Below are 15,998 nucleotides of genomic sequence, written 5' to 3'. Positions count from 1 at the left end.
TGGTCAGGAGCGAGAGTACATAGCACGCGTTCTTTGAGTACACCGGGGTTCAAGCCCGTGACTCCTAAATACGATAAATATTTGTATTGACGATTTACTGTAAACTCTACTGACTTGGTTGTCGTGCCGGAGTATAAACAGAAAAATTTTAATTTAAAACGTTTGTTCAGTTTTCACTATTTAAGTTACTACTATTATAAAAGTTAAAATATTAAGTTATCATAAAAATTAAGTTTCCGATAGTTATAAAAAAATTGTGTGTTTTTGTTAGCTTTTAGAACGTAACCCCCCTCTCTGTACTGGTTCTTAGTCTCGTATAACACGGGATTTTGTAGGAGCCAAACTACCGTGTTATACGAGGGTTACCTGTACTGTATTTTAAGTATTCTCCAACAGTTAAAGAGTGTACTCATAGGAAGATAAAGATCTAAGGAATCCACTGGTGAGAAACTTTTGCCAACTTACTGGGAAGTTACTGCTTAGAGAGGCTGCCGATATAAAGTGGCGGTCACATTTTCACCTGACACTTTGACTGGGGAGGTGCCCAAACTAGTATAACTGAGCAGATACAGTGTTCCACCAAACTGTGCCTTTAGCGAAAATTTTACTACGGCAACATGTACTTTAGTGACTTCACCCTCTGTCATAAACTGATCATTGAGAGCTATAACTCTTTACCTGGGCACGTTACTAAAAATTCGCTATCACCAACGTCTTCAGAAGCCCCCAAAACCCTATAAAAAATTAACTCCATCTTTCTAGGGGCACTTTTGCGCCCAGCTGTCCCCCCGGTTGAGGGGGATAGGCCAAACTATAAATTGCACCCTACTAGGCGACTACTCGACGTAAGGACTTGAGTGATACGTTGATTGATTCAGAATTTCAGAATTCCCTATGTATTCCACACTAAGTATTTGGGTATCACCTTAGATGAAGGCGCCTCCGTAGCCAGGTGGGCAGGAGCAGCAGTGCGTAGCACACACTTCTTGATTAGACCGGAGTTCGAACCCGTGACCACCAAATACGGAGAATGCGGAAAGGTCAGTGAATCACCGCATATCCCCGGAGCAATATGGCCTTAGTTGCTAATGCTCCTAAAAACAAAATAACAACAACCTTAGATGATAAACTCAGCTTTCTGCCTCATGTATCAAAATGAGGCAGAAACAAAAAGTCAGGGACAAAATCCGTTTTTTCACAGCCTCAGTTATCAGTCTCCAGGAAAGAGTGGAGATTATCAAAGAAAACTTGAACCTTTACTATGAACCATATTTTTGCCTATTATATCACACGCAGTAAGTGTTTGGTACTGAAAAAGTATCAAAGGTAAAAGTAAAACAGAAACTTATTTCAACACAAAGACCAGTTCTTCTGACGATCAATAATATTCCAAGGACTGTTTCAAACAACGCACTCCAAATACTTCACGGTATGATTCCTGTATATTTATATATTGCTTTCCCGGGTTTGATTTACTACCTAAAAAAAGGACAGTCTAAGACATTCTTTGGAATTACGACTGACCCAGACAGCGACTTTAAAAGGGAGAAGAAAAGGCTTTGGAATGAATTTACTGTTTTCTGGCAAAAAAGATGGGATGAGAGCGAATTTGGGCTTGTAACAAAAAAGTATATTGCGCAAGTGGCATTCTCAACAACCCCTGGAGTTATTTATGATAACTTTTTATCTGCTAACAGGGCATGGGTCTCTCCGGGCTAAGTTATTTGAGCGTGGTCTGGAGCCTGATACATACTGCACATGTGAGGAATATGAAACGAGGATTCATGTACTTCTTAACTGTCCATTGTATCCTCAACCTAGAGAGGATTTAATGTCTTCCAAACTTAATAGATAACAATGTAAATATCTTAGTTGAAGACCGTAATAACTCTACTGCTCTGCAAACCTTCTCAAGAACAGTTTTCATATTGAGGACTCAGCTAAGAACTTCAGCTTCTCCTGGGAATTGACTTCACAAAAGACCAAAAGATAAAAAGTTTGTGTAAACAGAAGATTTATGTGAATTGTTATTGTGTTGATTTATGTCAACTGTTATTGTGTTGACTTATGTGGATTGTTATTTTAGTATTAGTAATGGCCGCATGGTGCAAGAAAGCTTATGGCTTATGCTGCGCCAGCCAAAAAAAAAAAAAAAAAATACAACAATGATAACAAAAATAAATAAATAAATAATAATAATTAATAAAAGAAAATAAATTAAACCTATCACCCTATGCGCTTCCCTAACCCGAAGGTACTATCCAGATGACCTTTGAATTTCCCCAAACTGTAAGACTCTACCACCCATGTAGGCAACTTATTCCAGTAATTTATAACTCGCTGGCTAAAATAAAACTTCCTGCAGTCCAATCTAAACATTTCCCCTCCGTAACTTGGATTTATGTCCCCTAGTTCTAGCATCATTTAAAATCTTGAAAATTTCGTTCTCATTCATTTTACTGATGCCTCTCAGACCCTTAAACATCTCAATCAAATCTCCTCTAAGGTGTCTAGTTTCCAAACTCTGTAGCCCCCATATTCGAAGTCTTTCTTCATAAGGACACCCTTTTGCCGATCTCACCAGGCGAGTTACACGTCTTTGCACCCTTTCAAGAAGCTCGATGTCTTTCTTTAGGTGCCGTCTCCATACTTGAACACAGTATTCCAAATGTGGTCTCACAAAAGCCTTATATAATGGGATTATCACGTCCCTATCTCTACTTGCAAAAGTTCGACAGATCATCGATAGGACACCATGGGCCTTCCTTGCAACCTGTTTACAATGCTCAGAGAATTACATGTCTGACCGTATCGTAACACCCAAGTCCCTTTCCTCCAGTACTGGGTTTAGTTGAACTCCACCAATTGAATAAGTTATTTTGGGATTACTGTTTCCAAGGTGTAATACCTTACACTTTGTTGGACTAAAGCATAGCTACCATTTTTCTGGCCATTCCTGAAATCTATCTAGGTCTCTCTGAAGAAGCTCAGCTTGACAGTAATCATTAACTACTCTACCAATTGTAACATCATCTGCAAATTTAGAGATCACGCCATCTATCCCTTCATCGATGTCGTTTATAAAAATTAAAAACAACAGTGGTCCTAATACTGATCCTTGGGGAACCGGAACCCCACTTCTTACATCAACCCAATCTGAGGAATAGCCATTTATCACAACCCTCTGCCTCCTGCCCTGAAGCCATCCTGCTATCCATCTAAGGATTTTCCCAGTTTATAAAGCAACTGCTCATGTGGGAGTGAGTTAAAAGATATGCTGAAATCTAAATAAACAATATCGAAATTATTCTCTAAATCCAGCTCGTGAGTGACCCTTTCAAAATAACGAACCAGATTTGTTAAACATGATTTTCCCTTTACAAAACCATGCTGAGTATCCTTGAGAATTTCAGTTCGATCCAAATGATCCTGAATTCCACCCTTGATCATTAATGTTTTAAAAGCGTATCACAGTTCAAATGTATTCATTCTCTGCGCGATGTCAACCCTATTATCTCCATGATTTTCCCTACCACTGAAGTCAAACCGACAGGTCGATAATTTTCCACTTCACTCTTAGAGCCACCCTTATGTATGGGAGATACATTGGCACTTTTCCAATCCAAGGGAATTTCCCCAGAGTCTAGCGATGCTTGCTTAATTAGCCTCAATGGTTCAATGCACTCACTTGCTGCCTCCCTTAAGATTATAGGGTATATTCCATCAACTCCAGGAGCCTTACTGGCCTGTAGGCTCGAAAGGTTTTTCATTAAATAATCTTGCGAAATTTCAATATCATTAATTACATATTTTTAACTTTGCTCCCACAATTTCCCATTGCCACAAAAGGTTTTTCATTTGTAAATATCGATGCAAAATAACTATTGAGTTCATCTGCAACGGCAGCTGGTGTATTTAATACGTAAATGTCCGATCTGGTTCCCTTTCCCTTACGTAAAGGCCCGATCGGGTTTGTCTTGCTCTTCTTGGCATTTATATATGTGAAGAATTCCTTATCCTCTTTTGCTCTGTTTGCTAGTGATTTCCCATAAACTGCCTTTGCCTGTCGAACCTTTTCAGTGGCTCTATTACAGAAAACCTTGTAGCTGTTATAGGCTTCAGTACTTTTTATTGCTCTGCAACCTTTCCATGCCACCTTTTTCTGCTCAAGGAATGTGGCAACTTCACTATTCATCCATCTTGGAACCCTCCTCGTGGAGTATTTTTTTAATGGTAAATACGCATTCAAGGCATCTGTGATTAATGTTTTAAAAGCGTACCACAGTTCAAATGTATTCATTCTCTGCGCGATGTCTACCCAGTTAATAGAGGCCATGTAGTACCTTAAGGCATCGTAATTTCCTTTTCTGAAATTAAAACCCATTCCTTTGCCTTTTACTGTTGCTACCTCTCTCATCATCATCCACCGTAGAACTCCGTGATAACTTCCTGCTATTGGTTCCTCTACTGTCAGCCCTGTTGTGTCATCTGATTCATGGGTGATGATGAGGTCTAGGATGTTCTTTTCTCTAGTACTTTCCCTGACATGTTGATACAAATAACAGTCATCAGGTTGATTTAAAAATTTTGTTCCCCATGTCGAGTTTCCTTCCCATTTACTTCAATCAATTAGAGGCAAATTGAAATCACCAATAATAAGATATTGACGCTTACTTGCCCATTCCATTTGCATGTAGAGGCTTTCGTCATAATCTTCACAATCACCTGGTCGGCAGATTACTTCTACTCGCATTATACCTTTGTTTCCAACTATCTCGCACCATACAGATTCTATACTAGCGCGTGAATCGTCTGAATCCGGGAAATCTATCGTCGCACTCAGGCTGCTTCTGATAAGAAGCATTACCCCACCACTCCTTCTATCTACCTATCCTTCCTAAATACATTATACAAGCCGTACTGAAACTAATCACCCCCAATTTCCGGGTGGCCACGTCTCTCTAAACCCTATTATGTCCGCGTTACTTGTTTAAACCAACAGTTCGAATTCGCTCATTTAATTGACGACACTTCTAACATTACTATATAAACAATTAAGACTTACTGTTCTTGTATATTTAACAACCCTAACACAACCCCTGAAATTTTTAGGCTCTTTTCCCTGGCATTAACAACCCGCTTACTTGAAACCTTTCTGTCCCCAAGAACATCTAGATAATATGTCCAGTTGGGGTAACAGATAAGAACTCTTGAGGTATGTGCAAGAGTTACTTTGACCAATATTATCAGATGAACGCGTATCAGTATTACCCGCATCCCCTAACTAGCAGTTTCCCTGAACCTTTAAAGTATCCTCAATAATACTAGCAAAAACTTTTGCACCTCCTTTGTTTAAGTGTATCCCGTCTCTACAAAACAAATTCCTTCTACCTACAAGTGTGGGCCATGCTGATAGAAATTTCCCCCCTAAAACCTTGCAGAGTCCTTCAAGTCTTGAGTTAATCCACAAGGCTTTTAACATATAATCCCTCCTATCGTGTCTGGGCAGAATTGCAGACACATAAACATTGTGGCCTAGTTCGCGGCATTTCCTCAGCATGGTCCTGTATTTTTCCAACAAATCGACAGATTGGGTGCGTTTAATGTCATTTGTCCCCACATGAATAATAATCTTCTCTTTACCCCCCTTAAAATCTGACAATCTGTTGGTGACATCATTAATAGTTGCTCCCGGTAGACTACCCTGGTTCTACTCCACCTATCCTTATTACAAAAAATAGTCCCTGTTTCCCCGACAATGGAGTCTCCTAATAAAACAATGTCCTTTTTAACCAGAGTAGTTTGCACTTGGTTTTTCTGTTTTTTTTAGGCCCGAATCGAGTGTGCATCACTTGGTAGATTGCTGGAGTCTTGAGTTCCTTACGAGCTCCCAGATGCATTATTTTCGAGGGCAAGCACCCGTTTTTTCAGGGACTCAAATTATTCCATCAGTGCACCAAATTGTAATTTAAGATCGGTGCACTGCTTACATCGATCACAAAGAAAAGAATCCCCAGGTGAGCTATGAATAGTCACCAGGTCGACCTTGGAAAACATTCCACAGGTTCTGCAACGGATTAAATCATGACTCACCCGTAAATCGCCATCGGCTATTTCCGTGTGAGCCACGATACCCTGTGACGTGTTTGAGGCAGATCTCGTAACTGCCATTATAAAATTAGCCAAATATCAATGAAAATTAACTTTAAAAAATTATATCTATAATATTATTAAAATCAAACTGTTACAGCAAACCCTATAACAAAATAATCCAACAATATCTAAATAAATCAAATATTTAAAAGCACTAATCAACAGTAAGCCAATCCACTTAGCCCTGACGAAGCGCGTCCGCTCACTTCGACTGCCAACACTGGAGTCTTTTTGTTGATCAACAAAATATCTCGAGTCTCCAGTCACTTTATGTTAATGAATGTTTCGTTGATTTATGTCAATTGTTATTGACAAGATTTATGTCAATTATTATTGTAAAGATTGGTTTATGAGAATTATTATTGTAAAGATTGGTTTAAATTTTAAATAAATTTTCTCTTTATACTCCGGGACGACCAAATGATCAGAGGAGTTCGCAAGATAGACAGAATACAAGAAACAGCACCGTATTCAGCAGTCACGGGTTTGAACCCCGGTCACTCAAGGCACGTGTACTTATGCACCCGCGCGCCTGACCACTAGGCTACGGCAGCCTTTTTATTGAGAAACATTTAGTAGCTGTCTTATTGTGCTTGTCGGCAGGTTTAAAAGTTCTAGGACAGACTAGACAGTGTTGTTAATTGTCCATTGTATGTAATTTAATTATATATTGTGTTCCTGGTTTTCAGGAATTCAGAGGCTGAGCATATTTAAAACAAGTGTTGTCTGTCATCCATTTTTATATCTTTTTAATATAATAATTACTGTTTCTCGGTGGCTGTGAGATAATTTGTGGAAGTTCTTGTCGGCACCCCCTGGTATTGCACTACTTTCGATGGAACTCGTGCATTCAGCACAAACAGATAACGTAAACCCGGGCCTAGAGTAAGGCACTGGGCAGTAGTTGCCTTGTATTGGAGGTGGTATAATACCTCACACATGCTTTTAGGCTAGCTTTGTAGAGGTTCTATGCAAAAACAGATGAACTAGGTGGATAATCTTTTGCCTAAGAGCCACCCTTGATTCTGGGATACACGTACGCAAGGCACCAGGAGGTCAAATATAATATAGTATCTTATATATGTGTAACGAGAATGTCAATATATATAAAATTGTACATAGCCGACCGGGCTAGGCGGGTAAGTAAAGTGCCTGCTTAGCAACCCAAAGGTCGCGGGTTCGATTCCCGCCTCGGGCTGGATATCACGATGGTGCCGAACCAACCGGTTGGATATCCCGGCCAGGATACACGAAGGAAACAAGAAAAAACTGGTTCCTTCGTGTATTGATCACATCATACGAAATAAATAAAATTGTACATATATCTTGTAAGTATTGTATATATACTGTATGTAATAATTGTGTGTACAAATAAATGGTAAAATGGAATTAGCTTCCTACAATCAGGAAAACAAGAAGAGAATAAGCTGAAGAATTCCCCCTGGGCCCTGCATTCCAAGAGGGACCCTCCCTGGATCAAGCACGCATTCTCAAGACAGCCCTGGATGACCTATTTAGGGACCAGAGCAATAGAGTTTCTGCAGGCCTCAGAGGTCAAATTGTTACTCTATGAAATAAAATGGAGTCCGTTCTATTCAAAACGTACTTAGAAAGCCAAACTAAAGGCCAATTTGGAAGCAGGAGCAAAAAAACATGCCACAGCGCGTTCCCTCCTATGCAGATGCGCTGAGGGCTCCGGCACAGTGTGACCACACAACCACCCAACTAGTACAAACCAAGAAGAAACGACCACACGGTCACCTAACCTGAACGCTGAGCATCCTAAATAAAGAGGATAATCACTCCAGCGAAGGCATTAATGAGGCAATAATGGACAACTTCTCAGATGACCTGAGGACCACCAAAATAAAATCGGTACAAAAGACAAGGAATCCAGGAGTGGTCATCGAAACAGAGAACATGGAAGAAATAAACCAAATGATAGCCAATCCCAAGATTACAACCATGGGCCTTAGGGCTGAACCCCCAAGAAGGAAAGGTCCCTCCATACTTATATATGATATAGACAGGGACATCGAACCCGAGGAGATCGCAAGAGAACTATTTGACAGGAACCTGTGTACAGGTATGCTAGACCAAAATCTAAACGATCAATCATGTGACACCAAACCACACCATCCTTAGGCACAGTCAACTGGTCTGTAGAGCTGAGCTCGGCAGCCGGGCAAGTACTTACAAACCAAACTAGAGTATACACCTATGAGCCAAAACATTATGACCACCTACCTAATATGACGTTGGTACTCCACGTGCAGTCAAAACAGCTCGTACCGGGCGAGGCATGGACGCTATAAGATTTCTAAATGTGTCGTGGTATCTGGTACCAAAGTGTAACCCTCAAATCCTTTAACTCTTGTAAGGTCCGTGGTTGAAACGCCGCAGATCAGATTTGCTACTCTAACACAAACCACGTGTGCTCGGTGGGATTGTGTCTGGGGAATTATGAGGCCAGGGCGATACCTGGCCTCATAATTCCCCAGACATTATATTTAGGCCACCCGAATAATTAAATTCATCTGCCGTGCAGTGTGTCTTATGTCTGTTAATTGCGTGTGTTGTACGGTCGATTTGTCTGCTTGCTGGACGAAAAACCCCAGTTTCTGGGGAAAAAAACCTTGCTATCTACGCCTGAGACCGACTAACTCAGCCACGGAGGGAAAAAAGCCCATTAAAGTTCCTCACGTCATCGACGGGATTCGAACCTGGGCCTTTTCCACCCGGTGTGGGGAGGACGGTTACGATACCTACCCGCGCAGACTCCAGGGCGATACCTGGAAATATTTCTCATGTTCCGCGAACCAGTCTCAAACAATCTGAGTGGTGTGGCATGGCGCATTATCCTGCTGAAAGACAGCACCGCCAGAGGGGAAGACTGTTGCCATGAGAGGGTGTACCTGGTCAACAATGACGTTTAGGTATTTGGTATCATTATTATTATTATTATTATCATTAGCCATATGGTGCAAGGAAGCCTGAGGCTTATGCTGCACCAGCCAAAAAAAATTTCTGAGTTACCCTGTGTGTGTGTGTGTGAGAGAGAGAGAGAGAGAGAGAGAGAGAGAGAGAGAGAGAGAGAGAGAGAGAGAGAGAGAGAGAGAGAGAGAGAGAAGTAGAAGGAAATCACCAAGAAAGAGAAGAATGATGATATCCAGCTGAGGACCCTAGGTGTGCCAAGCCCATACTCACCAGATGTGAGCTCAACTTGTACAATAGCTGAAACAAGTGCGGCCAACTGATTTCAGTGGTACTGAGTCAAGAATACTACAGGTTTACAGAGCTGTCTAATCATAGCAAACAGGTCGTGCTTACATTGAGCCCAGTAGTAGGTTGAGTTTGGAATTGTCCTTAGGAAGGCCAAGTTGTTTTTGATGCAGCTGTTAATGTATTCTTTAGACTGAACTTGTTCACGGGTCAGTTTAGTATCTTTGCCTATGAATTTGAAAGCCACTGTCAAAAGTCTCTCGTTCTCAATCTCATTATCTTCATTGATACATAAAGGAGATGATAGGGAGTAACACCGAGTCGGTCAGATTGTCTGAGCTCGCTTGTTGCTATCATGAACGTAGTTACATGTAAATTCTCTCTGAACATTCTGACTTGTCCATGAAAAATGCTGAGAAAGGGCAGTTCCTCTGCATGCTCATCAAACAGTAAGCTCTGTGGTACGTTAGTTTCTCCTCAGGCGATTCTAAGATATTTATCTAGGCTCCACAATGTTTGCTGTTGGGTGACGAGACTTTTCTTGATTGGAACTGCTTACCTTATGTTGTCTTTAGCCAAATTAATTTCCATGTGATTGTAATCAAAGAATGACTGATCTGTTATGATTTGATACAATCAATAGAGAGATGTGTCACTCAAACACTGAAGTCACGTTTTAACCACGCGCTTTCTTACTAACCTGATCAAATAGTTGGACTCATGTATTTTCCTGTATTTTATATGCATGCTTATACAATGATCATCATTAATCTCCTTTGGTAAGCAATGGACCATCGCGTTGAGGGAAACTGGCACATTGATCACTTGGCCCAGAATGCCATATTGTCTGGATACCTGTCTCAGGCACTTTATCTGCATAAACACGGATAAAATAAAGTGAGGAGAAATGAGCTTCTCTGTCAATCCAACTTCAGTAAATGTGATGGAATTTCTTGATAGACAAAGCCGCTCAACTTTTATAGCACTGGAATGGTGTTTTTAAGTGATCCTCTACAGCTATTACACACAAGGATCCTGTTGACTTCAACATCGGGAAATACAGCGCGTATCTTTAGCGGCTGGTTTCTTTGCACCATTTTCAAACCATTGATGATTGCAAATGTAGCATACAGAACAGAAATAATTTTTTGTAAATCTCCTATCAAATTCTTGATGCACTTATGTAAATAGTAGTGGTGTAAGGGAAAAGAAGTTCATCATTTAAACTCATCTGCTCTGCAAATTGGAAAATTGTTCTGTTGTATATAATTAATATTCACTTTGAATACATCAATGTTAGATGGAGAGGCATTGCTGGTTGAAGGCACTGCTCAATCCATTGCTTGATTTTCTGTTTGTCTTTTAAGCAATCTTGATCGTCTTTTTCATTCTCGAGCACTCATTGCTACCTTCATCTTTATTTTCTTAGGCCTTGTCACTTTCATTCTTGCTGGATACCCTCAAAAACACTCTGCACTTGACTTCAGCATTATTGAACACAATTTCCAAAATTAATGATATGAAAACTTCTATAGTGGCATCTAACAAAGGAATGTAATGAAAATACAAGACGAAAAAAGAAATTGTTGACAAATATTTGTACTGTTGCAGTCATATGACAAATACTTTCATCAACCGGTGAAATACCACCACTTTACTTATTGGAGGCTTGAAGTGGTAAAACCCATGTTTAGTCTCTAGAGCGAAGTTTCCGGCACCCCCCCCCCCATACTTCTCCTTCAACCCATGCACGGTACTAAGTACTACAGGTTTTGATACCTTTCGTGTTTGGGGTTTTCATAAAAAAAAAAAAAAAAACTTGTATTGTTACAATTACACTATTCAACAAGTGACTACAATCAAAGGGATATTGGGCTATTGGCTTGGATTTCGCTAACCACTTTGAAGCCAAGGATGTTTTCACATAAAATAAAACATCTTTCATGCATACAAGCATTTTTTTTTTGTTTTATTGCATTTTTCTACTGAAGTTCAATGAAATACAAATGAACAGTGTTTGAATTTTGTAAATAAGTTCACTTGACCAGTACGATACTCAAGGTATCGTACTGGTCAAGAAATATGAATCGTGCACTCTAATCACACTACTAGTGAGTGTTCGGCACAGACTAGTGGTGGGAGCACAGGAAGCGCCTTTGGCGGTAGCTGCAGATGATGTCACTTCCGTGGTGCATTTTTCATCAGGTCACATCTTGATTTATCCAAATCTGATCAACCAATCAGATTTACTCAGTTATAGGTGCCCCAAGGATGTTTTACATAAAAAACAAAAAAAAAAAAAAAAAAAACATTTCCCATTTCACACATCCATTCTCTCCAACAGTGTGTCCAGTTCCTCCTTGAATCCATCCAAGCCACCAACCTCCACAATGACAGATGGAAGTTTGTTCTTCCATCTGTTTGTTCTATCATCTAAAAGCAAATTTCTGCACATCTAATCTAAAACTGCCTTTCCTCAATTTTAATTTATGCCCCTCAGTATATGTAAGTGGGTTTGTTCTGTGTTTTTTCCAAAAAAAAAAAAAAAAAAACCAACAAAAAAAAAAAAAAAAAACCTTGTTTACTATAAAAACAAGTTGGCTGTTTGCAACAGGCCCTGTAGAATCAAATGTTTCTTCAAGAGAGTAAGGCTAGTGTTTTCTGCAGGAATATCTTACTTCTTATCTGTAGTAATGTATCACGTTATTATGTCATAATAACCTATCTTTACTGTTTTAATGCATTTAAAATATCAAAATATAAGGAAATGGTTATTGGAGGAAAGGAGGCACAAAGTATTTCCAGTTGTACTCTGCCACTAACATTCCCTTTAAATTTGTTTTTCTACCATATTATAATCAACGTCCAGTACTGCAAATGAAAAATTAAGTAACTGTAAAATTTTCAACAGGTTACGCAGAAGCTGCTCATTATAATCTATTGAAATAACTTAATTGGCAGATATTCAAAATAAATAACAGTTATAGCTATATACCACAAAACTTTTCATCTTCATCTGTGTTATCTCCACAGTCATCATCTCCATCACAGACCCACAAACGTGGAATACACTTTCCATTGGAGCATGCAAATTTGCTATCACTACAAGTAATGTTTTCGGGAACACACATTCGTCCTATCCTGAGATTTCTCCCATCTCCGCGGTGTTCTCTACTACTCTGTCAAGCAAAAGATTTAAAGTGTGTGGATCGTGTATAGCAGGAGTCAGGAGTAGCCTACTTAATTTGTGATGTGATCTACTTTTTCCTTCAAAATGTGCCGCGATCTACCATCTCAAAAATTACATTGCACAAGGTGCACAAATCGAGGGATGATTGTATATTTAAAATTCGTCGTGATCGACCGAAATTAAATCTGGGATCGACTCGTTGGCCACTCCTGGTGTATAGTATAGTGTGTTGTGCCCATGATGTTTAGGTTCAATCCTGAAAAAAATTCAAAGAAATGTCCTGGCGATGACCATTGATAATATATTTAGCAAACATTTTTATGACCTAAGGCCCAAAGTTCTACTTAAATTATTCAAAAACTGCTTAAATACTGGATCGTTTCCCAAACCATGGAAACACGCCATTCTTAAGGTTTTACATAAACCTGGTAAGCCACTAGACAATGCCAGATCCTACCGCCCCATAGCCTTGCTCTCTCACCTGGGAAAGGTGTCTCACCTGGGAGAGACTAGTCGCTAATAAAATTACCACATGCAGGGAGCTACAAGCTCCACATCCTCTCTTCAATACGGTTTTAGGCAAGGGTTGGATGCGAAGACGCCTTATTAGAACTTCACCACCTTATTGATACCTTCACTTCCAAGTACGTTATGGCGATCTTTATCGATTCTGAGGGTGATTTTGATACCTTATGGTGGGAGAGCGCCCTCAGTAGACTCGGTTCCAATCATTTCTCTCTTCAGCTTTATAAACTTGTTAGAAACTACTTTTCTGATCGCACTGTCATCACTGTCACCATCTGTCTCCCGTGGTTGCCCCCCAAGGATAAATTTTCGGTCCCTTGATTTGGAACCTAGTTCTTGATTAGGACGACTGAATTTCAAAATGTGCAACAACTTTGCCAATAAAGTACTCTTTGAACTATCATCTTGGTCCTCTCAGAACAAATTGAAATTATACCTAACGAAATCGAAGATCATGATTTTTAAACACAAATTAGACTATGGCACACCACCAGTTGTAAAACTTGACAAGAAATCACTTCCACTTGTCCGAAGCACCAAATTTTTAGGAGTCATCATCGACGACCGCTTTTCCTTTACTGCACATATTCAACATCTCTCTGTCAAAGTTAACAGTTTTACCGCAATGCTACTCCAAATTACCAGACAAGACTGAAGATTGAACACTAAAACCCTACATATATTTTGTAATGCTACCATAATCCCAATTACAACCTAAAACCCAACTTTTCCCTACACCCTACAATCATAATCTTCCTCTTTTTTTTTTTTCAATACTTTTTTTTTTAACTTGGTCTCCTTCAGGAAGCTCAGGCGACTCTGGCAGAGTATGATGGGCAGCCTGGCTTACCTCCCAGGTGGTGGTGGTGGGCAACACGGGGTCCCACTAGGGCCCCTGGGGCCAAACAGCCAGAGACATAACAACAGAACGTAACACTGCTCAGACACAAACCAGATATTACACTTTTGGCTTTAACAGAGATACTGTACCGCTTCACAAAGTACTATAGCGCATATGTGGAAACCACCGGTGGCGCCTTCCACAAAACACTGTCGCTAACCAAAGAATATTCTACTACTTTCTTCTTTTAAGAAGAACGTAGTAAAAAAAAAAACTTTTTTTTTTTTTTCATTACTGGTAAGCCAGAGCTTTACACTGCTTTAAAGGTATCGTTATCTGATAGGTATTTCAAATGAAGTGTGGAAAAACATGAATCTGTGGTCTGCGAAAGAACCTGTCAGTTCTGGGAAAGAACCAAAAAACGTTTTCAGCAAGAGAATAAAATTCAATAAAACGAGCTATCGCATAGAATCCGGTCATAAATAAAGTAAATCAAACAAGTAAATTCACAGAGGAATATATTTTTGGCATAATGCATTGTTCAATGAAACAATGAAATATGCCAAAATACCAAATGCAGTTTGGAAAATACCAAAACAAGCAAACTATATTTTACTTACCACAGCCGATAATAGACACATTAGCAAGACGATGAATTACTTCAGACTTTCCTTCTTCTTGACAAGTTATGTGATCCCATAAAGGTCCCAATATTCCATCAGTATTTTGCATTTCTATCTGAATCCACTTTGAACTGCAGTTACACACTATTGGATTTCCGTCAACCGTCCTGCAAAATTGTTATTAATCTTCCATGCCTTAAATATAGTATCTATAGTTTTATTATCTGATATAGCAAGCGGTAGTAAAAACAAAACAAAAATCGTATTTTTATTATTTTAAATCTTAGCTTATTTGTAATTTTAAGGCTTAAAATAAGAGCGAAAACGGTTAGATAATGCAGTCAACAATTTATAAAATATGAACACGTTCTTTACATTTTAGAAATATGTTCTATAAAATGTAGCATAACTTATTAAAAAACTCCTTAATCAATGAAGGAAAACATTCGTCTTGTAATTTAAACTTCTATAGATGGAATTACTAGTTTTTGTCCTGATACAATCCATTTTATTTAACTGGTGACTAGGTTTATGAAATCATTCAAAAATCATCTCATCAACTTGAGGGAATTAATGCATATTGGTCACATGATATGAAACGGTGTGCTTGAACACCTCATGTGGCTAGTTGGAATTAATTTCATTGAGAGTGTGACTGGCCAATGAAAGATAGGTGCAGTCAGTACTGTATTTTATTACCATATATATATATATATATATATATATATATATATATATATAAATTTATATACATATATATAAATGTATATACATATATATAAAAGGTTGATATAGTAGAATTTGGTAGTGTAAAAACATCGGATTAGAAATGAAGTCACAAGCTGAGTAAGTTAAGGTGCAGTCTGAGAATGACCTGTAAATCAAAACAGCCCAAGTAACGTGCAAAGGCCAAGGCCGGCTGTGGCAAAACCTAGAAGTACATTATATATACAATATAAGGTGAAAGTAAGGCATAATGAAATAAAAAGTAGTAATAGTAGTAGCATAAAATGTAATGAACTAAAAAACATAAATTAAAATATAATATAATATCGAGGGCTAACCCTCTCAATATATCGGCCCATAATTAAAGCAGCTATCTGTTTCTGTTGTCACCTGCCTGCATAACAAGGTCCGAATAAATGTAAGATAGTAAGTGATAATAATGCCTATTATAATTTGGGAGTAGTATAATATAAGAGCCAAAAGCTGATAATATGCAATTTGGATTAGTAGTTTGCGGGCGGAAGACTATTAGCCCGACAGATAGCTTAGTAGCATAAAGAATACAATAGAGCAAGAGTTCCATCCACTGTTGTTTATATATTTTTTATCTATATTATCTATGTTGAATAGGCATCAGAGGCAGCATCCGTTCTCCTATGCTGCCTCTGATGCCTATTATAAAAAATGTGAACATTTTTTACATCGTAAAATATTCTCA

At 38.9% G+C, this 15,998-nt stretch overlaps 1 protein-coding gene across 2 annotated transcripts in view; it reads right to left on the bottom strand.

The window, feature by feature from the left end:
* Positions 1-15,998, bottom strand: part of LOC150089303 (high affinity nerve growth factor receptor-like) — a 306,611-nt gene that overhangs the window by 158,146 nt on the left and 132,467 nt on the right. For both annotated transcript variants that reach the window (XM_090368482.1, XM_090368483.1), the window contains exon 5: positions 14,552-14,721. In XM_090368482.1, coding sequence (XP_090224608.1) covers positions 14,552-14,721 — 170 coding nt within the window. The remainder of the gene's footprint in view (positions 1-14,551; positions 14,722-15,998) is intronic.

The sequence above is a fragment of the Mastigoproctus giganteus genome, chromosome 2 (genome assembly GCF_048544385.1).
Source record: "Mastigoproctus giganteus isolate SK-2022 chromosome 2, ASM4854438v1, whole genome shotgun sequence".
NCBI classification, from domain to species: Eukaryota; Metazoa; Arthropoda; class Arachnida; order Uropygi; family Thelyphonidae; genus Mastigoproctus; species Mastigoproctus giganteus.
The sequence above is the reverse complement of the archived record's forward strand: the minus strand, read 5'-3'. Positions and strand labels throughout refer to the sequence as shown.